A 22,624-nucleotide genomic window follows, 5' to 3' on the forward strand; every position below is an offset into this window, starting at 1 on the left:
CTCTAGCAATGATGAAGGTTCAGCTTACTTAATGTCACCTACACACACACACACACACACACACACACACACACACAATAATCACATCGCTATTTTTACTAGTAGTTCTACTGTTTGCTTTGGCAACATTTGTTTCCTTAGACTTTTGGTTTTAAATCTCTCAAATACAGAGAGCATCTCTTGGCTCTTCACTTAGTGAGAGGATATTTGAGCTCCTACTGCTAGACTGCCCACCTCTGCTTCTACCTTCAAACTTTTGGTAAAGCTATGCTGTCATTCTTTCAGACCCACAGGGGATTGGTGCCAGTATCTCCCTTGGATACCCAAGTTCATGGATGTAGAACAGTGGTGTAGAACAGTGCACAGTCACCCTCTGCATCCACAGATTCTCAAACTCGGATAGAAAATACTGGAGTGGGGGGGTGGATTTTTTTTCACGGTTGGTTGAATCCACGGTGCAGAACTCACGGATATGGAGGGCCAACTGTATTCTTACTCTTAAGTTTCCATGACTCAGGGTCTTTACACATCATTCTATATCCATAATTAAGTCGTCTACAGTTTGTCCTTAGGTTAGAGCCTAACAGACAGTAACCCATAAACAGCATTAAGTTTATGAAAACTTTCCTTTGCAACAGAACCAGGAAGTGTTTCCTTCTCTGTAATCCTGTCATAACCCTGAGCTGCTCAACTGCTCAAAATCATGATTGCTTGATGTTTTTCCTAGTGTTTTCTTTGCTTGTTGAAAGAGGAAACCTGTACCATATTACCCATTCTACCCATTACTTAGAATTCTTCCCCCTTTTTTCTTTTTGTAGACCACTGACATCCAATTCTAATTTGATTCATACTTGTATTGAATCTTTTATAAATTTTCTAGTTGTTTTTCTTCATTTAGTGCATTTTTTGCCTGTATCTCCAAGACCCTCCAACTCTGTGTTCTATGACACTTCTTTCCTAGAGCCCTATTCTTGCTCAAATATGAGCTGGGGGCTAAGTCACCCACACAGCTGACATTCTTGGTCACATCTGTTGTTTTTAAATCCAATATCTTCCTGTTATTGCTCTGTTAGTCTACTGATGGAGTACATGCTCAAATAACTTCTCAAGAAAAAAGCATATGGCAAATAAGCTCGGTCTTTGCATGTCTAACAACGTCTTTAGTAATTTGTCTCTAGTAATTTGACTAAGCATACGTTTCCCAGGTTGAAAATCATTTCCCCCTGAATTTTGAAGATATACCATTGCTTCTAGTATAGCTAATAACAATCTAATGCCTACGTGATTTTTGTTTCTTGTAGGAGTTTGCACTCCTCCATCCCAAGATAGCTCTTAGGATTTCTCTGTATAGCTTATTGAACTAAACCCTCCAAGTGATACGTGGCCTTTCCCATTGCCCCTAATCACAACTCAGGAGGCCCTTTATGGTTGAAAGCTCACATCTTCCATTCTGGAAATTTTCATTGTATCATTTCTTTAATGTCTTTTCCCCTTGGTTTCTCAGCTCTTTCTGGAATTCTTATTACTCTCTTATTGGACCCCCTCTGGATTAATCTCTTCCCCCACCCCTGTGTGTGTGTGTGCGTGTGTGTGTGTGTGTGTGTGTGTGTGTATGTGTATTGCCCCGACCCGCGGGGCAACAACGGGGGTACGCAGGAACCACTTAAGAGAACGAAACAAACAAGGAACGCGAAGAACGGAGGCAAGACAGGGTTCTGATCAAGCCTCAAAATTTTATTCAAGAACAACGGTTTATAAGCTCTCAGGCTGGGAGGGGAGTGGTAGGAAAAGTGGGGGTTGTCACAAAGTGATTGACTGGGCGGTGGGTACCTGTTCTTAGCTGGTTGGCTATTCCAATATGGGAGGGAAAAGTTTTGGCACACACCGGCTTTTGTCTCCCGCTCTTGCTCAACCAGGAAGTGGAACTGACCAGGAAGTGAGACCAGACTTTTTCCTTATGGCTCCGGCAGTGTATGTGTGTACTTTAATACTCTCATGTTTTACATATTTTTGCTACAGGTTTGGGGAGATTTTCTCTAATTTAGCTTACAATCTCCTATTAAATATTTCATTAACTTAGAGTTCCTTCCCATTTTCTGATTCCTTTTTTTATAGCATCATGTTCTTATTTAATAAATGTTACATCATTTCATATTCTTTATAATTAGTTTTGCAGAGTTTTTATATAATTTTTCTTGAATTTCCTAGATTATATTGTTTCCTCTGGGGTCAGTTTTTCTCTACTTATCTTTCTTCATCATACTGTAGGCTTTCTCAAATATTTGGAGATTCTCAGTTGTCAGGCTATTCTTAAAAATGAGACATGAGAAAGGCTGGCTAGAACTCTAAACCCATGATTGGAACTGGCTGATTGGCAGGCTTCCATTTGGGTGAATAGTCAGAGAACTGATCATTGTTCTAAGGGATCTCAAATGCCAGGATACAGATGGCTTTGCACTAGGATACAATGGCAACTCCAACTGCCCGTTTCCTCAGAAAGATCCTTCACTGTCTTTAGAAAAGTCCCCCTGGTTATTTCCTGGTTGGTTGGTTGGTTTTGCTTTTGTCTGTAGCTGAACACCTGGTTGCAGGGAGTTCTTGGCACCAGAGTTGAGGAGTAGTGATGGAGGGTGATCTTTTCATATACAGATCTTCACTGTCTTGGTCCTCTTCATTCTAAACCTATAGTTTCTCCCATTTGGTGTTCTTCCATGCACTCTGTCTTACAGAAATTCATTGGTTCAGTGGATAGAGCATCAGCTTGCAGAACAAAGGGTCCTGCATTCAATTCTAGTCAGGGGTACATGCCAGGGTTGTGGTCTTGATATAGTAGAGGACAATACCCAGAAGGGGGTGTGCAAAAGGCAGCTGATTGATGATTCTCATCATAGAAGTTTCATTTTTAAAAAAATATTTTTATTGATTTCAGAGAGGAACAAAAAGGGAGAGATAGAAACATCAATGATAAGAGAGAATCATTAATCAGCTGCCTCCTGCACGCCCCTCTCCCCCACTGGGGATTGAACTGGCAACCTGGGCATATGCCCTTGACCAGAATCGAACATGGGACCTTTCAGTTTGCAGGTCAATGTTCTAGCCACTGAGCCAAACCAGCTAGGGCTCATTATTAATGTTTCTCTCCCTCTCCCTCTCCTTTCCTCTCTGAAATTAAAAAATAAAATAAAATAAAAATATTAAAATCACTATCCTTTTATCTTCTAAACTTTTTTACCTTTTACCTTATCTAAAATTTTAACTGAGTCCTAGGGAGGAGAGGAAATAATTATGTATGCTCAAGTCCCCACCCTAAACTAGTAACTGGAGCAGCCATTATTCCATTTTACATCTGAAAAATGAAGGCTCATGTGATTAAGTGAAGTGCCCAAGATCACACATATAGAAAGAGAAGGACCAGGATTCAACTTGTATGCTTTTGACTATGCCAAACTACTTATTTTTGTCCAAATCATGACTCAGCTGGTATGACCTGATCAGCTGGTATAAATTTATAGTATTATAATACTATAAGTTTCCATAATACTATATGAAAATGACTCAGAGACTGCACAGAATAAAAACTGTGCAATGTTGCTTTACAAGTTACATATTTAGAACAAAATGAGAAATCATCAAATTAGCAGCAGTTTTATATTTGTGGGTCAGGATAAAGTGTACTAGAGTTTGAGGAAAGAAAATTGATAGGAAGGGCTGGATTAGCATTCAGGTAGTCGTGGCAAGGGCTTGTCATACTGAGTGCTCTGGGCACTGTAAGGTTTGAGGTGCAGGAAACTGACCACCAAGACATTTAAAGTAAAGTTTATTCCCCAGTAATGAGCGGGACTCATTACGGAGGTAGAGAAATCAGAATTGAAAGAATGGGGAGGGGACAGGGGACCCAGCCCGGCTGCCGCCTAGACATGGAGGACAAGCAGCACGTGACTGGTCTGGGGTCTTTTTAAGGGGAGGAACAGGAGAGAGTTGGACCGAGGGCGGAACAGGAAGGGGTGGGCTCCAGGATACTTTGGCACGCACTGATTGGTGGCTCAATGTCTTGGGGATGTCTCTGCGACAGATGCCAGTAATTGGGAGGAAGAAGAACCTTATAGGCACTACCAAATCCACGTTAGAAGTCACAATTGGGGAGCGATTGCCCCAAAGAGGTGGTGCAGACTTCAGAGCAGTGGAGTAAATGGAAGAGACTCACTAGGAAGGTAGGGGCACCATTCACTTGGATGCCACTTTCTCATATACATTCAAATCTTATTAAGTGACTACTGTGTACAGACACTATAATAGGCTCCAGAGATACTTTCTCCTTCAATGAGGGGCTTCTAGAAACTAAAATTCCACAATATCACATAGGAACACATCCTATTCACAATGGTTTAATATTTGAAGTATTAGAATTATTCTAGTTCAACCACAAATATAGTTTGAGGGCTTTTGAATATCTAGTTTTTGTCCCACAGATCTTCACTGAGCTCCTACCTAATGGCAGCCACTGGGGTTAGGACTTAGGGACACGTGGTGCAGAATGTAAGATTACTCCTAATGAAGTTTAGCACTTATCCACCAAAGACAACACTGAAGCATCTTCTTTCCTGTTTCTCAGAGGTGAGGCCAAATTAACTATGAAATGTAGAGACTGACTCTTAGTAAGAGGCACAGAACACTGGACTAGATAGATGGTGAATGTGATATATGCTGGTATTAAGTGACTGTGATATTAGCTTAGATAAATATTGGGGAAGAACATAATTTAACAGAAAACTCTTCTGTTCATAGTGTTTTTCTTGACTCTTCACATTCTTATGGCTATTTTGGTCTGATACTGTAGAGAAATTCACTGTGAGGTTTGAAATGAGTATGTACCCTCTGTCCTCACAGGATGGCAACAAACCTGTGAACTTGGAAAGAGAACAAAGCGTTCTAGTATGATAAACAAAGAAAATGGAAATTAAAAAGTTTGGTTTCCTTTTTTCTGTATCAGCACATACCAGCTGTCAGACACCACTGAATAATCTACTCCTCCTGTTCCTGAAAGGTGGATAATTATTATTAAAGCATTGCCAAGAGGAAGTATGTTTTAATTTTCAATAATAATGGCACAAATTAAGCACTAATGTAACAAACAGAAGAGAAACTTTGAAAAATATAGTATTTGCATTTGTGATTATTTTTATTTTTATTTTTTATTGTGTGTGTGTGTGTGCCATCAATTCAGCGCTCTCCAATCGTCCTCAAAATCTTGCCAGCAGGCTGACATCCTGATAAACATGAAGAGGAAGAAGGAAAACAGGCTGAATGGCAGGGTGGGTGCGGCCACTGGAGAGGTCACGGGGAACAATAAGGAAAGTGCTGCTACTCAAGTGTATGCAGACAAGGCTTTAGGTTCCAGGCTGAGATCGCTCTGCTGAAGACGCCTATTGCAGAGGGCCCACGCGGTATCTGACGGTGACTTCCAGTGAAGGAGCCCAACTTTAGGTTTTGTGTAGCCCTCACCTCCAAACAAGACGCAAAACCAGTTCTAACATCGAGCCGCAGAAAGCTTCCTTTCTTTGGAAAAAACTAGTGAAGGCATCTCTCTGTGTCTACTGCCAAAGGGCCAGCTTTCTCCTGAACTTGCCACTGTTAGAGAAGACTTTCAAAGGCTGCGACGGCAGAGCAGAGAGTTTGGTGATTAGAGTAAAAATGAGTCCATATTCATCCAACTCTGCAGAAGTGAATTTCCCTCCTTGAGCCTCAAATTCTTCATCTGTAAAATGTGACAGGCAGTTTAATCAGAAAATAAAAGTGATTCTAAATTTCTAAAAGACTTTCCTCTTTCCCTCTTTACTCTGTCTTCCAATTAAAAAAGACTAAGCCATAAGAGCATAATCTAGTCCGCCTGCTTTCCATATACCTGATATTAATTCACATACTTTCTGATTAATATGATAGTGTTATCTCAGAAACACACACACCCAGTTTCAGACAGCCCCTGGGGTCCTGGCACCGCGCTGGTGCAGGCTGGGCGGTGGACAGCACCCACTGCTCATGCTCCAGCTGATGCTCTCAGGACACAATACCTCCCTTTCCAAAATGTTTACTTTTTGCTCAAAACAATGATGGATGTATGGGTAGGTCTTCATTTGAATCAGTACCTGAACAATCGGCTTTTTATATTATTCCTCCAAAGCATAATTAACTCATAATTTTGTGTCAAGTCACCAAATTTATTTGGTTGAATAAAAAAAAATCCAAAAACATGTAAGATATTACCCAACTCTGGCCTGAAACTTCTGGAATATCTCGCAGTATTACCATGACTAGACAGCCTACTACGTAATAGTCAGAACTGACTTAATTTGCTAAACATGTTCAATAATGCCCCTGTAGATGTCACATTCTTACGTATTTCTAACAATAAATTAGAAGTCAGAGTTGGATTAGCAAGTTCGCTTTGTTCAATTTGTTTCAAGTTGGAAACTGTCAAAGAAGTGTTCACAGCATTTCCCACTCACAAATCACCTTCTGTCATATTTCATATCCACACAAAAGTCCAAGCCCCATTTCAGTCTTGTTTAAATTTTATTATTGTAGTTATTAGTAATAAACCAATAGAAATAGGATAACAAAGGGAAAAACTCAGGATAAATAACCTCTTTCTTATGAATTAGAATGCAAGAACAACACACATACAGGTTACTTCCTGCCTACATTCCGTCCTACTGTACAGTTACACCAAGCAACCCACAGGACAAGATGAGCAGCTGACAACACGAGCTGGGCAAAGGACACCAGGTGTGTGAAGTCTCTGGCTGGTCTTGGACTAGATGACCAGCTTCTCCACACTAAGTGTACTTGTGGTCTCATCCTCTTCGTTTGACCCAAAATATCCAGGGAGGTCTAGCATCCTCTGCTCAGCCTCGGTGAGGCCGAAGGACGTGTTGTCATAAAAGGCGAACTCGGGGTGAGCCGGGAAGCTCTGACACCGGTCTTTCCTACACGGAGGAGGGCTCAGAGGGCTCACCCTGTGGTAGCTATCTTTGGGGGCAGTGGGTGAAGGCTGCTTCCTTGAGACACTCCTTTGACTGGGGGACGGTCCCCTCCGAGCTCTGGGCGGCTCTGCTCTCTCACCTCCCGCCACCAATCCTGCCTGGCGAAACCCTAGGTCTGGCTTCCTCAGGGGCTGCCCGAAGGCGCAGGGTTTAGGGAGAGAGCCTAGTGGAGTGCTGGTCCCACCTGCTCCTTGGAAATGGTCCCGTTTCTCTGGAAATACCACGGCACCTCGACTCGGAGGTCGACACCTGTCCTCTGCCTGGTCCCAGGGCCGCGCCCGCGCACTGTAGGCCGGGGCCTGCCGCGGGGTCAGCGTGGACATGCTCCTCTCCCTGAACGGCCGGGCCTGCTTGGTTTCGTGGAAGCTGGCGGTCCTCCTGAAATGAAGGCTCCTGGGGTGGCTTCTCTCCGACAGGCCCCCGCGGCTGCCCCCGTGCCTCATCTGCGACTTGCGGATGAGGGTCTGGCTGGGGCTCATGGTGCAGCTGGCCTGCGAGGCCGGCACGTCCAGCCGGGAGGGAGGCCTGTCCCCGGCCCCGGCCGCGGGCTGCTCCAGGAACGGGGATTTGATGCGGAACTTGGTTGCTGCAGCCTCTTCTGGGCCCTCTGGGTCCAAGGGCAGGTCTGCGGGCCGCGCGGCGGCGGCGATGGCCGTGTCGGTGAGCGGGCTCTGAGACACGTGGTACACCTTGGTGGTCTCGGTCAGGCCTCTCTTCTTCATCTCCTTCAGCTGCTGCTGGGCCAGCCGGTAGCTGAACAGCGGGGGGATGATCTTCTGGGCGCCGGACTGCAAGCTCTCGCTGCCCGAGGCCTCGTCCTCGGGGGTCGCCGGCACGCTCTGCCGGTAGGCCAGCGGGATGCCCAGGTCCCCGCGGCCGCCCGGGGGCCCGTCACCCGCATCCGAGAAGCTCCCGCGCTGCTCGCTCAGCTCGCAGATGTTCTCCTCGTCCGAGTTCTTCCGGAAGCTGGGCGAGTGGATGGAGTTGTGCCGGGCGGGGGTGCCGCACTTGGGGGGGCGGCCGAACTTCCTCCACAGCGTGATGAGGACGGTGGCCGCGATGATGGACAAGCACAGGGAGATCCCGGTGATCGTCACAACGTTGTTGGACTTCGCTGGGCCCTGGGGCTGAAGAGGGGACGGGCTGGATGGCCGGAACGCTGCGAACAAAGGAGGGGAGGACAAATGTACTCTCTGGAATTGCTTTCTCTGCATGGCTGTAAGATCTCTGAGGGGCCTGCTCTAATGATGTAGCAGTTAAAGAACAAAGTAAACTAACCAAGGGCTAGAATGTGTCTTGACTATGTATTTCTGCTGGCAGCTTAAGCCAAACTAAAAAGCGGAGACCCAGAGAAGTGAGGTGACCAGATAAGCCACAATACAGGTGGCGTGGGCTCACAGCTCCTGCTGGCACTTGCCTCAAATTTTCTACTTAGCAGCAGCATGAGGAAAGTTTCCACTTAAGGTACATGGGACAGCAATAGGTAAGTGTACCTTTGAGATAGGTGTACATCAAGAAATTCATACAAGTATAAAACTCAAAATGCAGAATAATTTAAGAAGGTTGTTAGAGAAATGCATACATGAAAATAAGACTGTTGACAATGTCACTCAGTTTTCCTTTCTAATACCCAGGAGCTGACTTTCCTAAGTGTTAAGCCTCCTCTTTCTCACATGGCTCTCCATTCCCATTCCTACCTTCCGCGTGGCATTGGTTTTTCTCTTCTTCTTCCCTGCTCTCTCCAACTGGTTTGCTCCACAGTCACCAAAATGTTTCACCAATACTCAGACGCCATCTGAAGCTGCAGCCTAAACTGCCACTGAGATATCTGGGAACCTGAGACCAACTTATGCCACCAGACCTCACCTCTCTGTCCTCCTTGGTCACTGTCCACCATTCAAGTCCTTCCAGCCTTTTTGTCACCAGCCCTGGACCTGTCCTCCCACTGCTCCCTGCTCCCTCCTCTGGTGCCTGGCACACCTGACAACCAAGCTCATCAGCATCCAGAACCTTTCCACCGACACTCCCTCCTCCTCCTGGCCTTACCCGAGGGCACAGCTTCTCCTCCGCCCTCCTGAGGGGAAGCTTGACACCAACTTTATAAGCAAACAGGGCCAGCAACAGGTGTGTCCTCCCTCTCCTTCCAATTGCCACTGTCAACCAATTTGTTCGCCTCCATACAAAACTTGTAATCTTTTTATTAGAAGCCATCCACTTAGATGACTCCTCTGCTCCTCCCCAAATACTATAAACTCCCAACCTCATGGCAGCCATCAGTCGCTAGGACCTGGGTGGGTCCCCATCTTCTTCACCATCCCAAAGCTAGGACCGTCTAGGGGACTTCAGTGTCCATCCGACATATCACGCCTCCCCACTGCCTGCCGTTGCTCCTCTTCTGAAAACTTAAATTCCATAGCCCGCTTTCTGGCTGTATTTCCCTCTCACTCACACTCACTCACTGTCACTACACTGGCTGTTCAAGCTCACTGCAACTTCTGATTCTGCAACCCCTCCCTGTCTCACAATCTCCAGCCACATCCTGGTCTCTCTTCTCTCCCTACAACTCAACGCTCTGACCTCTAATATTGAGTTATGCCCCTTGTCCTGCTCTACAGTAAAAGTCCATTCCTAGATAAACTCAGACATGTGAATTCCAGCCACTGCGGCCAGGCCCATGCTGACAGTTCCCAATCCTCCCACGGATTCCTAAGCAACTCTCTTCCAACATCTGCAACACTGCTTCGGAGTTTCAACACTTTCTCAGTCCTCCTATCTAATCCTCTTCCTCGGCCGTCTGCTAGGTCACACACAAAACACAAGCTATCAGGCAAGTGCGCCCAGCTGCTTCTGCCATCCTCTCCCCGCCATAAACTTACCAGACACTGCACCCCTGTTTACCTCTTTCTTTACAGAATTAGAGCGTCTTCCTACAAAGACAAGTACTACCAAGTGCTCTCTAGGCCACCCTTCTCCCGGGGGCTTGCCCCTCTGTATCAGTTATCTCCAGCATCTCCTCCTTGCAGTGCCACAGAAACATGCTCAAGCTATTCTCACTTTAAAAAGACTTCTCTAGAATCCTCTCACTGCTGCCACAGCCACGGCTTGTTCCTTGTCCTCCCTGCCAAGGCCCCAGAGTCCACCTTTGCTGACTTACTACCGCCACGTCATCACCTCCAGCTCCTGAGGATGCCAACCTTCTGGGCCTCACAGAACACCAGTGGCCCACGGACCACCAGCTGGGGCCGCTGGTGCAAGGGGCTTCTGTCAAGGTCATTAATGACCGAATGGCTGAATTCAAAGGAGCTCCTTCTTGATATTTCTTGAAATCTGCAGCACTTGCTACTGTTTGACACTTCTGTGACTTTTTCTCCTCTTGGTTTCAATGATAACACTCACTCACCTAATTTGGAGAGAAAAACATGAATTCCGGAGCCAGGGAGGTCTAGGTCCCATCCTGGCTCCACTAGCTTTTCTCTCTCCACAGATGTCCCCCCAACACTGTCAGCTCCACATGCCCAAGACCCACCATCTTCCCCCAGAACCTGCGCCTCCTGCAATACACCCGATGTCAAGGGAATGGCGGCACTGCCCATGCACTGGCCAGTACGAGAATCCTGGGTTTCACCCTGGCGCTTCCCTCTCTGTCATTTGCCACCACCACCACCCCCACCCCCCACCCCCGAGTCTGTGAATCCTTCCCTCCTCTGCAACCCCACGCTGGTGCTTCATTTTCCACCAGGGTCACTGGAAAACTCTTAACAGACCTTGCTGCTGCCACTCCTCCCCACTCCAATTTGTACTCTGCACTATGGTGAAAAGATCCCTCTAAAACACGTCCAAACCACTAAGGCCCCAGGATCTGGCTCCTGTCAGCTTGTCCAGCTTTGTTTTTACCACTGCCTCCCGGCACACTGCCCTCTAGCCACTTCAAGTTATTTTCAGTTCTCTGGGTCTCACTGGACCATCTTTTTCCATGCTTGCTTTCCTCCCTTTGCTAAAAGCTCCCTCTCACCAAGTTCACCTAGGTAGCACCTCCCAGCTCTCAAACTTCAGCTCAAATATCACCTCCTCTGCAAACAGCGGTGTTCCCACCATGGTTATCACCCCTGAGAGCTTCCAAGCATGCTGTGGATACCTTTGTCAGTGCAGGCCCCATATTGTACTACATATTATGCCTGTTTAAGTATCTGCTGAGCAACCTATTATAAGCCCCTTCCAGACAGGGGTACGTCTTCTCTACATATTATCACCCCCAGTCACAGTAACTTGAATATAATAATTGGTACTCAATAAATGAAAGATTAATTAATCAATCGATTCATTATTTAAAAGATAACAGCAAAATGACCAATATCCACCTGTGGAATGTGGGTGCAATGGCAATTAAATCCTCCTCCTCTTGTGTTGAGCAAGATGGACCAAATTAACAAAGAACTAGACTCAGAACTTGGCATGAAAACATCCTCTCAAAGCCAAACAGAGCTCTCAATCCTCAACCAAGTGAAAGTAGGCAAATAATGAAAGACTTGTTTCCTGACTTATCACTTCTTTCACCTGTGGTGGCTGCTGAGCTCAAGGAGAGCAGCTAAGTGAGGGCTCTTCACTGAGCTGTCAGCTGTGACACGGCTGGGTCCCTTCAAAGCCACAGCAGGAGCAAAGCCTGAAAGCTACCAGCCTCGTCCATCTCTGCCTCATCTAGTCTTTCCTCTTTCACCTGAAATGTAGATTTCCTGATGCTAAGTAGCCTGCAAACAGATCTCTATAGGAGCGGAAGATAGGTTGATTAGGAGACAGAGGACACTTGAAAGAAATGATCATATTTATCCACATAAGCATTTATCTGAGGACTCCTATAGAAGAAGTAGGGATGCCTGTAGCACTTACCCTTTTTGCTAATTTATAATGTACGAATTTTTAATTCCCACTCATTAAAGAGTTAAGATGCCAGAACATGAAATAACACCACATGTCCTCAAAAATGATTGCTAATTTACCAAAACTGGTTTGGCTCAGTGGCTAGAGTATCGACCTGTGGACTGAGGGGTCCCAAGTTTGATTCCGGTCAAGGGCATGTACCTTGGTTGCAGGCACATCCCCAGTAGGGGGTATGCAGGAGACAGCTGATCGATGTTTCTAACTCTCTATCCTTCTTTCCTCTCTGTAAAAAATCAATAAAAAAAATATATATTTTTAAAAGTGATTGCTAATTTCAGGTTGTTGATGTTTCTAGAAAGCTACATTGGCCGGTATATATATTCAAGATAGGTAGCTTAGTATGGAGTCAGACCTAGTCCCTGATTTCCAGCTGGATGGCCTTGGGCAGGTCACTTACACTCTCTATGCCACCAAGTCCTTATTTGTATGTGAAGATAATAATGTACTTACTTCATGTGTGCAAGGCACTTAGGAAAATTCTTGGTAGGCAGTACGCTCTCAAGATCTGAGCCCAATATAATTATCCTTACCTTGTAGAGTTGAGAGCTTTAAGTGAGATGATGTATTTGTTGTTACTGCTGTTGCTGAAATTATTACTACAGATGTCCCCTTTTCTTCCCATTGACACTATCTAGCCCACACCCCCCTTCCCCAGGCCTTCACCACACACACTATTTTCTTGTGTCTATGGGTTATGCTTATAAGTTCTTCGGTTAATTTCTTCTCTTGCACCACCCCCCCCCCTTCCCTCTGAGATTACATAGTTTGTTTCCTGCTTCTATGTCTCTGGATCTATTTTGTTCTAGAGATGATTATTTAATGTGATGGCACATAGCAGATGGTCAGTAAATGGCCACTCCAATAAGATCAAGGTGCAGTAAAAGCCAGTGGCAATTAACTTTAAATTCATTTGAGAATTATGAACTCTAGATGGGATATGTTAACACACATGACATTTCAGAATTCAAAGGAATACATGTATTTGAAGAAAGTTATACGGAAGGAAAAAACTATGGGAAGGGAGGGAAACTTATAAAGAAAAGAGTAAACAGAGAGAGCCTTAGAAAACAGTATGAGAAGTAACTGGAGCAAGAACACACTCAGGGTGTGGCCCGAGGCTTATGAAAAAAGAGGGGAGAGCTCGGGGCTAGGAAAGAGCCTGGGTCTGAAGCTGTAATATAAAAAATACACAGGTGAGAACATCTTTAGGATACTGGAATAAAGGGAAGAAGGACGCAGCACTGGACGTCACCCTGATGGAAGCAAGGGGGCAGCACTGGCTGACTCATGCTTTAATGACTCAGTATCAGGGCTGCTAAGTGAGAATCCCTGGGTAGGATGAGAAGCAGTGAGAACACTTAATCCTGCCACCTTTCTACCCAGCGCAGACCTGGGCACTGACCGAGGTGTTGCCAGGTGCCTGTAGTTTTGGCTAAAAGATACCCTGAGATCCAAGCACGGAAAAACACCTAACTTCTCAAGATGAGAAAGGACAATGATGTAGAGATGGTTTTCACACCTGAAATTGGAAAGTGGGAAAGGTCAGGTCTTGACAGGAGGATTTTATCTAAGAGTCAGGACCAGAGCAAAGGCTGGCCAACTAAGTGGGCAACTGGTTAGACTTCAGAAGGTGGAATGGCGTACAGGAAGAACAAGGGCTCTTTACTGCTGTAACCTGTGGTAAATGAATGGAATTCCGTTCCATAAACTAAAGCAAACCTGATGGAGCCACGTGACCATCACATCTACGATCAGTTCTCATCAAATTCTTATTGAGCCTTCAAGATGTGTAGAGGGTGAAGAGAAGGCCAATCTCTCAGTGATGGCAAGAACTCTCCCCACGTTCTCCTCCTGGGTAGGGCCGGTAAGTATAAACACAGGGCCCTCTAGGGGATAAGTCTTCCCCATTTTGACAAACAATGGTCTGTGTGGTCCCTTGGAGCTTCCTTGGGATAATGGGGGAAATAACATTTTAATTTTGGTGAGAAGAAGGAGCGAGAAATAAAACAAAAGTAAAAACAAAAAAATCCTGGGGGGAAATGAACACCTCTCCCATTTTTATATTTTTAAAAATAATTTCATGTCTGAATCTTTAAGTTAGACAAAGTTACTTGTCATTTCCCTATCATCTGAAGTGTTAAGTCCCCTGTAATCTCACTGGCAAGCTATTGTCAGTCAATGACACCCTAATGAATACAGGGTTAGGACAGCCAAGAGAAATAGAGAATTTATGAGTCACTCCTGGGCTCACACTGGTCATTTTCAGGTGGGCGTTGGCTCAACAAGCTCCCTGGGAGGGACTCCCAGAGGAAGAAGAATACCTACCGGCACACTCCTCCAGGGAACACCGGGAGGTCTCCGAGGACATTCCGGGGCAGCCAGGTCTGGAGGGGAAGGAAGTGAGGCACAGGCGGCGACGCTCTCTGACACCATCCCCACACGTGGCGCTACACCGGCTCCACGGCTGCCACAGTCCCCAAGTTTCTGCAAGGACATTAGCCATGCTTTTAATGCTAGCTCATTTGAGAATCAAAGTTTAACTGTACCCAAATGAAGCAGCAAAACTCAAATCTTGGGCCTTAAAAAGGCAGTAAATAAAAACATTCTCAAAGATGTAGAAAGCTGGAGTGTTGTTGCCTCTGATTGTAAAACAAAGGAAAGCTGAATAAACTTCAAATATTAACCTTTCTAGAACCCTCAGAGAACTAAAGTCACTGGGCAAACGAATGGTCTGAAATATAAGGAAAGACAGCGCCTCTTCAGAAAGACGGGGTGCAAACATTGCTTCCTGGGGCAGGTGCCAGGCTTCATACAAGCTGGTGAAGAGAAGTCATTAAAAATGTAATGAACGGCCTGCTTGGGGCTAGCATGAAAACACAGGACCCCGCGTACTCAAGGGGGGCCACGGATCTCACCAGAGTTTCACAAAAAGGACTGAGGGGAAGGGGGGGGGGGTGCAAGATAGAAAAAGGCTCCCTCTCTAGGTGGAGGCCTGAGAAGGGAAGAGGCAGCATGATGGGAAAATTCAAGCCTCATCCAGATGCTCCGCCCCATTTGCTCTGTCAGCAAAAGCCTCAACCACTGGGGACAAGGCAGAAAACCTGTCACTCCAAGGGCACCCAGTGTCGTGAGGAAATAAAAGAGAAGACAGAGCGAAAAATGTACTGGGCCGGGATTGTTAGAGGGCTTCTACCACTAGGGAGGCACAGGGTCCTTAAGAAGGCGCCATCACTGAGACTCTGGGGCACAGTACCTGTCTCAGACTAAGACTGAACTGGCAGAAGAGTATGCTCTCCAACCGCCGTAGCACATCCCCAACCCTGCACCATATGAGCAATTACCAAATGTCAGATAACAACAACATACATGTACAGACTCAAGCCTAAAGCTGAGGTACAAGTGAAGTATGGAGCAAAACCCTCTGGCCACCCAATCCTGCCCTGAACACAGTAACATTAGAAAATGTTGAACTCCGTTATGCACTGAAGGTGGTCATTCCTTACTAGATTGAAGAATCACCCCCACATTAAAGGGCTGTAAAAACAGGGCATGCCCAATTCCAGGAAAACACTATTGATTGATACATACAGCCTTAAGTAAGATGTCCAACTTTCTACCAAAAATTATGAAACACACAGAGAAGCAAGAAAAAACAACAAACTATCAAGAAATGAAGTGATCCCCAGGTTGGTTCAGTGGATAGAGCCTTGGCCAGTGGACTGAAGGGTCCCAGGTTCGATTCTGGTTAATGGCACAGGCCTGGGTTGTGGGCTCAGTCCCCAGTGGGGGCATGCAGGGGGCAGCTGTTCAATAATTCTCTCTCATCATCGATGTTTCTATCTCTTTCTCTCTCTCCCTTCCTCTCTGAAATCAATAAAAATATATTTAAAAGAAAGTAATCAAGAGAACCAGACTCAGACATGACCCAAATTTTGGAATTATCAGACAGAAAAGTTAAGATAACTATGATTAACATGTTAAAGATTCTGAGGAGGAAACTGGTCTTGCAAGGTATGTCAGGCCTTAAAAACAATGAACAATGCACTGTCCTGGGGGGGAGGGGCGGAGAGGAGGGCCGTTATCGCTGGCCCCAGGACAGATCTTCGGATACGGCCTGGGGACCCCCAACACCTGGGGGCCTTCCTATAAGCCCACGAAAGGGGGCGGAACCATATCTGCAAGACAAAGACCCCAGAAGGTTATAAGAAGTGAAGCCCCCTGCATGTTTCTTCACTCTGATTTGGAAATTATTCCCGGAGTCCACTAGTGTTAATAAACGGGTCCCTCCCTTTCTCAAGGAAGCGTGCTCGGTATTTCTTTGGTCTTCTGCAACATTTGGTTCGCTGACGAAGAAGCTAACCGCGTTTGGCTCTTGCCTCCGGTGAGTAGACAGGGTTTGGGGCCCGGGGTCCGGAGGCCCGGGACAGGCCTCCGGAAGGTGTGCACTGCGGATTTTAGCAGAAATGAACGGGGCGGTGGGGGGCCGGGGGAGGGGGAGGAGCGCGCACGCAGAGAGGTCCGGACCTCAGCCCAGGACCCAGCTGGCATCTGGAATAGTGGACGGACACCTCTGGACCTGCCGACAGAATCTGTAAGTTAGGGGCCCCAGTCAGTCAGGCCCACTCCAAATGAGTGAAAGGGGCGCTTGAGCACCTCCCCAGAAGTCATAGGACTTCCTCAGGTAAATCAGGAATCAGGGCTCCGGAGGTGAGTGAATTCAAAGTCGATTAAGGAATATGGGCTCACTCTTCTGTTTGTTTGTGTGGGACTAGCCAATTTATAACCGAGAAGGGGGGCTGGACGCAGCTTAACTCCTCCCGGAGGTTCTCACAGAGAAGCCGGTGGAGAATTCTTTTCTGGGGCGCGGGTGCCCGGAGTGCCCCATGCCCATCTGGGGAGTTGGACATTATCTGCTCAGCTCCAGTCTGGGCTAGTCTACTGAGAGAGTGTGAGTACGGATGTTTGTCTGTCTTGGTATAATTATCTGCTGATAAACTGGTCTGTGTGAAAGTCAAAGCTACTTTGGTTTTCTGTTTGCTCCTCTGGTTAAAACGTTAGATTTACTGAAGGCTGAACCTGTGATGGTCTGCAGAAGCCTCAAGCAGCGCTGTTGAGTCAGTTTTCTCAGAGATGGTTGCTCTCCATCACAGAGGGACAGTGGATAAAAATTCCTGTCTATGTTTGTGTACTAGGGGCTTTGGTCTGCTCTGTGATTTTGCTGTGTTGTGTTGAAAATTTGGGATTCCGGGGTAGATTTAAAGGTATTTGCGGCTTTTTTTGTCTCTTTTGTCTCAGAGTCGTACCTCAGTGGTATATCTCTTTTGTATAGGACTGGGACTTTCAGGAGCAGAGAGATTTTACCCACCCTGCCCCTGCCTGTGCTGATTAAGGATCTTTTCTTTAAGGAGACCCTCCAGGCTTTTAGTAAATTTCCCTGCATCCTCGTCTGTCTCTCGCCACTGATCATCCTGGGATTGGGACAAAGTAAACCCACTGTTCTCAACTGCATGTTGGAAAATTTTGAAAAGGGTTTTATTGAGAATGATGATATTTAAATGAACCCCAAAACACTAAGGAAATTCTGTGAATTAGAATGGCCAGCCTTTGGGGTCGGCTGGCTCCTGGAAGGCTCTTTAGGCGTAGGACTGGTCAGGGCAGTCTGGAATGTAGTCACAGCAGACCCCGGACACCCAGATCAGTTCCCTTACACAGACAGCTAGTTGGGAGTTACTCAAACCTTACCGCCTTGGGTCCGGTTCTGTAAGGCTTTAGTAATAGGAAAAAAGAAGCAGGTCTCTCAGAAGGGAACCCAACCCCTTGTTCTGCCAGGATCCCCTGAGGAAGTCCTGCTAGTTTTGCCATCTCCATATGTGCCACAGGAGCACCAAGGGCTTCCCCAGCTGGCCTGAAAGATCCAGAAGCACCGCCCCTTCCGTTTCTCCTCAGCCGGGCTCTCCAGGGCCAGATGGGTGGCGCCTGCGTTCAGTCAATCAAGGGCCCAGGCGACAACCAGCACGTCAGATCCCTCTTAGGGAGAATCACGGTGCCAAAGTAGTTGGCAAAGATGGGACATTGCAGGAGGGAGGGCCAGTCTATTATTATTATCAGCCCTTTACCCCCAGTGACATCTTGAATTGGAAACATCACACCCCAGCTGATTCTGAAAACCTCAGGCCATGAAAGACCTCCTAGAAACGATCTTCCAGACCCAGAAGCCCACCTGGGTGGACTGAGAGCAGCTCCTTTTCACGTTCTTTAACACTGAGGAGCACAGGAGAGTAGTAACAGAGGCTCGGAAGTGGCTCCAAACCCAGGTCCCGGCAGGAATATTAGACACAGACAGATGGGCCAGGGAGGCCTTCCCCAATGGGGAACCCAATTGGAACCCGAATTCAGAAGACGGAAGGACCGGGCTAGAAAGATACTGGCTGGCCTTCCTCCATGGGGTCAGGGCCAGAGCCAAGAAGCCCAATGGCTAAAATCTCTGAGATTTTTCAGATGCCTGATGAAAGTCCAGCAGTTTTCTATGAGAGACTATATGAGGCATTCCAAATCTACACCCCCTTTAGACCTGTGAAGGGCAGAGGGACTGCTGTCATGGTCCCTGTGTGTTAAACCCTCCTCCCACATGGCCCACAGGGGCCATATCTCCTGTGGGCCATATCACCCAACCCAGCAAAATATACATCATTTTCAAGTGCACATGGGATATTTTCCAGGATGAACATCTTAGGCCAAAATCCAGGTCTCAATAAATTTTAAAAGGCTGAAATTGTGTCAAGCATATTCTTCAACCATGATGGTATGAAACTAGAAATCAATTTCAAGAAGAAAACTGAAAAACACAAACACATGAAGGCTAAGTTATATGTTACTAAACAAAGACTGGGTTAACAGTGAGGTCAAGGAAGAAATCAAAATATACCTTGAGGCAAATGAAAATGAAAATAACTACCAAAATATACATGGGACACAGTGAAAGCAATCCTAAGAGGGAAATTCATGGCAGTACAGGCCTACCTTAAGAAACAATAAAAGTCTCAAATAAATAAAAGAAAAACAAGCAAAGTCCAACATGAGTAGAAGGAAAAAATTATAAAGAACAGAGCAGAAATTTTTAAAAACAGTCTAAAAAATGCAAAAGATCAATGAAACCAAGAACTGGTTCTTTGAAAAAATAAACAAAATTGATAAAACTTTAACTAGGCTCATCAATAAAAAGGAAAGATGACCCAAATAAATAAAATCAGAGCTTAAAGAGGAAAAGTGATGGCCTGGAGCAGCGGCTGCCAGGCTGGGAGCGGCCAGGCCCAGAGCAGCAGCTGCCAGGCTGGGAGCGGCCAGGCCTGGAGCAGCGGCTGCCAGGCTGGGAGCGGCCAGGCCTGGAGCAGCCGGGTCTGGTGCGGCCAGGCCCAGAGCAGCGGCTGCCAGGCTGGGAGCGGCCAGGCCCTGAGCGGCCAGGCCCAAAGCAACCGGGCCCAGAGCAGCTGGGTCGGGTGTAGCCAGACCTGGAGCAGCAACAGCCAAGTCCAGAGCAACTAGGTCGGGAGCAGCAGTGACCAGACCCAGAGCAGCTGGTTGTGGAACAAACCAGAGCAACAGAGGCCAGGCCCGGAACAGCTCGCTCCTCGCCTGCCCCTCCCCCACGGCTGCCCCTCAGACATGGCTGGAAACTTTTGCGGGAACTTGAGGGTCTGCTCAATCAAGTGATGAAGGCTTAGATCTGGATGTGTTGAGTTAGTATAGCGCTGAGGTGTTGATCTGTGAGTGCCTTGGGTGGGGCCTGGATGAGGCTGGTTGACCTATTTGGAAATGTTTTTTGTGTGAAGTGTATTATTGGGCATGTGGAGGTATTATTGATATGAGAAAATGCTAAGTAACAGATTTACTATCTGAAAAGGGATTTACTATTGGGGAAAGGGAGGGAGGAAGAGACTGAACATAAACTGTGCACCTATGGATGAGGACAATGGGGGATGGGGAGGGGGTGGAGGGTGGGGTGGGATCCTGATGGAAGGGGGAAGAATGAGGAACCTTAGTAATAATATGAACAATAAAGATTGATTTAAAAAAAAAAAGAGGAGAAGTGACAACTGACATAATAGAAATACAAAGAATTATAAGAAAATGCTACAAACAATATGCTAACAAATTGGAAGAAATGGGTACATTCCTAGAAACACAAAATCATCTTTTGACGGAGTCAAAAAGAAACAGAAAATCTGAACATACTGATTATTATCAATAAAATAAAATCTGTAATAAAAAATTCCCCCAAAAACAAAATTCCTGGATCCAATGGCTTCATAGATGAATTTTACCAAACATTCAAAAAAGGAGTAACACCTATCCTTTGCAAACTGTTTCAAAAAATTCAAGAGGAGAGAAGGCTCCCAAGCTCATTTTACAAGGCCATATGACTTGAATTCCAAGATAAGACAAATATGTTACAGGAAAAGAAAATTATAGACAAATTTCCCCTATAAACACAGTTGCAAAAATCCACAACAAAATATTAGCAAGTCAAATTCAGCAAAATATTTTAAAAAATACCTCCTTGGCATACACCAAGGAGGAGGCAAAAATGACAGCCAAATAGGCAGACCTTTCTTGCACCTCCTCCCATGGCCAGACTGGAAATAAAATTGAATTGAATGAGGAATGAATACCCAGAATTACCAACTGAGATCCAGCTGAAGAAATTTATATCTAAGGACAGAAAACACCTGGAGACTTTCTCTATGTTTTTGTTCATATCTCTAATTTTCCTCTTTGCTTTTCCTACGCAATTTTTCTATTTTCCTTTCTTTCCCTTTTCTCCTGCTTTTTCTTCATTTTTTTCCTTAAATTATTTTGGGTCTATCTGCTTTCTTATCTATTTTCCTTTTCTTTTTTTCTTTTTTTTCTTTCCTTCCTCCTTTATTTTAAACTGTTATCTTTCCCCTAATTCTTTACTCTTATTTTCTTTATTTCAGCTATGTACCTACATATTCCCTTTCTCTACCCATCCTTTTTTTCTATTTTTGTTTTGTTTTGTGTTTTGTTATTTTTATCCTCAAATTTTTTCTTTCTTTTCTTTTATAATCTTTGCTCTCTTTTCTCTTTCCTAATTCTCTCTTCTCCAGTGGTTGCTTGTATTGTTGCTGTAGGGATATTTTGTGTGTGTGTGTGTGTGTGTATGTTGTTTCTTTTATTTCGCATTTTGTGGTGTTGTATTTTGTTCTGTTCTGTCAGTACCTCCACAATAGTTTCCATGATATATGGTCAGGGATGGGCCATATAGTCAGCCAGCCTGAGAGGTGATTCCATCCATAAATGGGACAATAACATTCAATATTCAACTACAACAGGAGAAACTAAATAACTCAAGCAAGGGGCTTTCCTAGAGCACCCAGCTCAGGTGATCTAAGAAACTGCACCACTGGGTCCCACAGAAATACCTACTACATAAGACAACCCCACAAAGTCTGGGAGACATAGCAGTGTGATCTCATATATAGAAATGAATACAAAGGGAGAGAAAAACTGGGGAGATGAGAAACAACCTCCAAATGAAAAAAATGAGGAAGTGCTAGAAAAAGAACTAAATGAAATGGAGGCAAGCAATTTGTGAGATAAAGAATTCAAAGTAATGGTGATAAGGGTGCTCAAACAATTCAGTGACAATCATAAGCAATTTAATAAGAATTATAAGGGACTTACACCAACTGAGAACTACACCAACATGAAAAGAGAGGGTGAAATAATAAGAATCAATTGTAAATGAAAAATGCCATAGCTGAAATAAATAACACCCTAGAAGGATTCAATAGTAAACTAGAAGAAGCTGAGGACCAAATCAGCGAATTAGAAGACAAGATAGGAAAAAAAGACAACAACAACAAAAACAAAAACACACCCATTCAGAGCAGCAAGTAGAAAAAAAAATTAAAAAGGAGGAAAAGAGTTTAAGGTAGCTGTGGGAGAACATGAAATATAACAAAATTCAAATCATAGGGGTACTAGAAGTAGAAGAATCTCAAAAAAGAATAAAGAGCCTGTTTGAAGAAATAAAGAGAGAAAATTTCCCTAACCTGGTGAATGAGTTTCCTCAAGTTCAGGAAACACAGCATCACAATCAGAATGAACCACAAAAGACCCATACCCAGGCATATAATAATTAAAATGACAAACATTAAAGAAAAAGAAAGAATTTTAAAGGCTGCAAGAGAGAGAAAGGAAGTTACCTAGTAAGGTGATCCATTAGACTGTCAGTGGATTTCTCAACAGAAACACATCAGGCAAGAAGGAAATGGCATAAAGTATACAAAGTAATGAAAACCAATGGATTGAATCAAGACTACTCTATCCAGCAAGGCTATCATTCAAAATTGAAGGTGAGCTAGAGATTCACAGACAAGAAAAGCTAAGAGTATATTACCACCAAACCAGCACTGCAAAAAAATGCTAAAGGGACTGTTATAAGGAGAAGAAATTAAGAGAAAGAGAAGAACACGGGCATAAAGAATAAGAATGGCAATAAATAAGTAACTATCAATAACAACTTTAAATGTAAATGGTTTAACTGCTCCAATCAAAAGACATGGGGTTGCTGAACGGAGGAGAAAACATGACCCACATATATGCTGTCTTTGAGAGACTCACCTCAG

At 45.1% G+C, this 22,624-nt stretch overlaps 1 protein-coding gene across 3 annotated transcripts in view; it reads right to left on the reverse strand.

Moving 5' to 3' along the window:
* Positions 1 to 377: 377 nt before the first annotated feature.
* Positions 378 to 22,624, reverse strand: part of THSD1 (thrombospondin type 1 domain containing 1) — a 44,717-nt gene continuing 22,470 nt past the window's right edge. The window contains exons 3-5 of one of the 3 annotated variants that reach the window (XR_004991231.2): positions 14,301 to 14,459; positions 6,758 to 8,199; positions 378 to 388 (exon numbers count right to left, since the gene is read on the reverse strand). Coding sequence is in view for 2 of the 3 variants with exons in the window: in XM_036456955.2 (XP_036312848.1) it covers positions 6,812 to 8,199; positions 14,301 to 14,459 (1,547 nt within the window). In the remaining variant the exon portion in view is untranslated. Of the gene's footprint in view, positions 389 to 5,208; positions 8,200 to 14,300; positions 14,460 to 22,624 lie in introns of those variants that run through there. The other 2 variants (XM_036456955.2, XM_036456956.2) reach the window with 2 other exon arrangements.

Source organism: Pipistrellus kuhlii, unplaced genomic scaffold (genome assembly GCF_014108245.1).
Source record: "Pipistrellus kuhlii isolate mPipKuh1 unplaced genomic scaffold, mPipKuh1.p scaffold_m20_p_3, whole genome shotgun sequence".
Lineage (NCBI taxonomy): Eukaryota > Metazoa > Chordata > Mammalia > Chiroptera > Vespertilionidae > Pipistrellus > Pipistrellus kuhlii.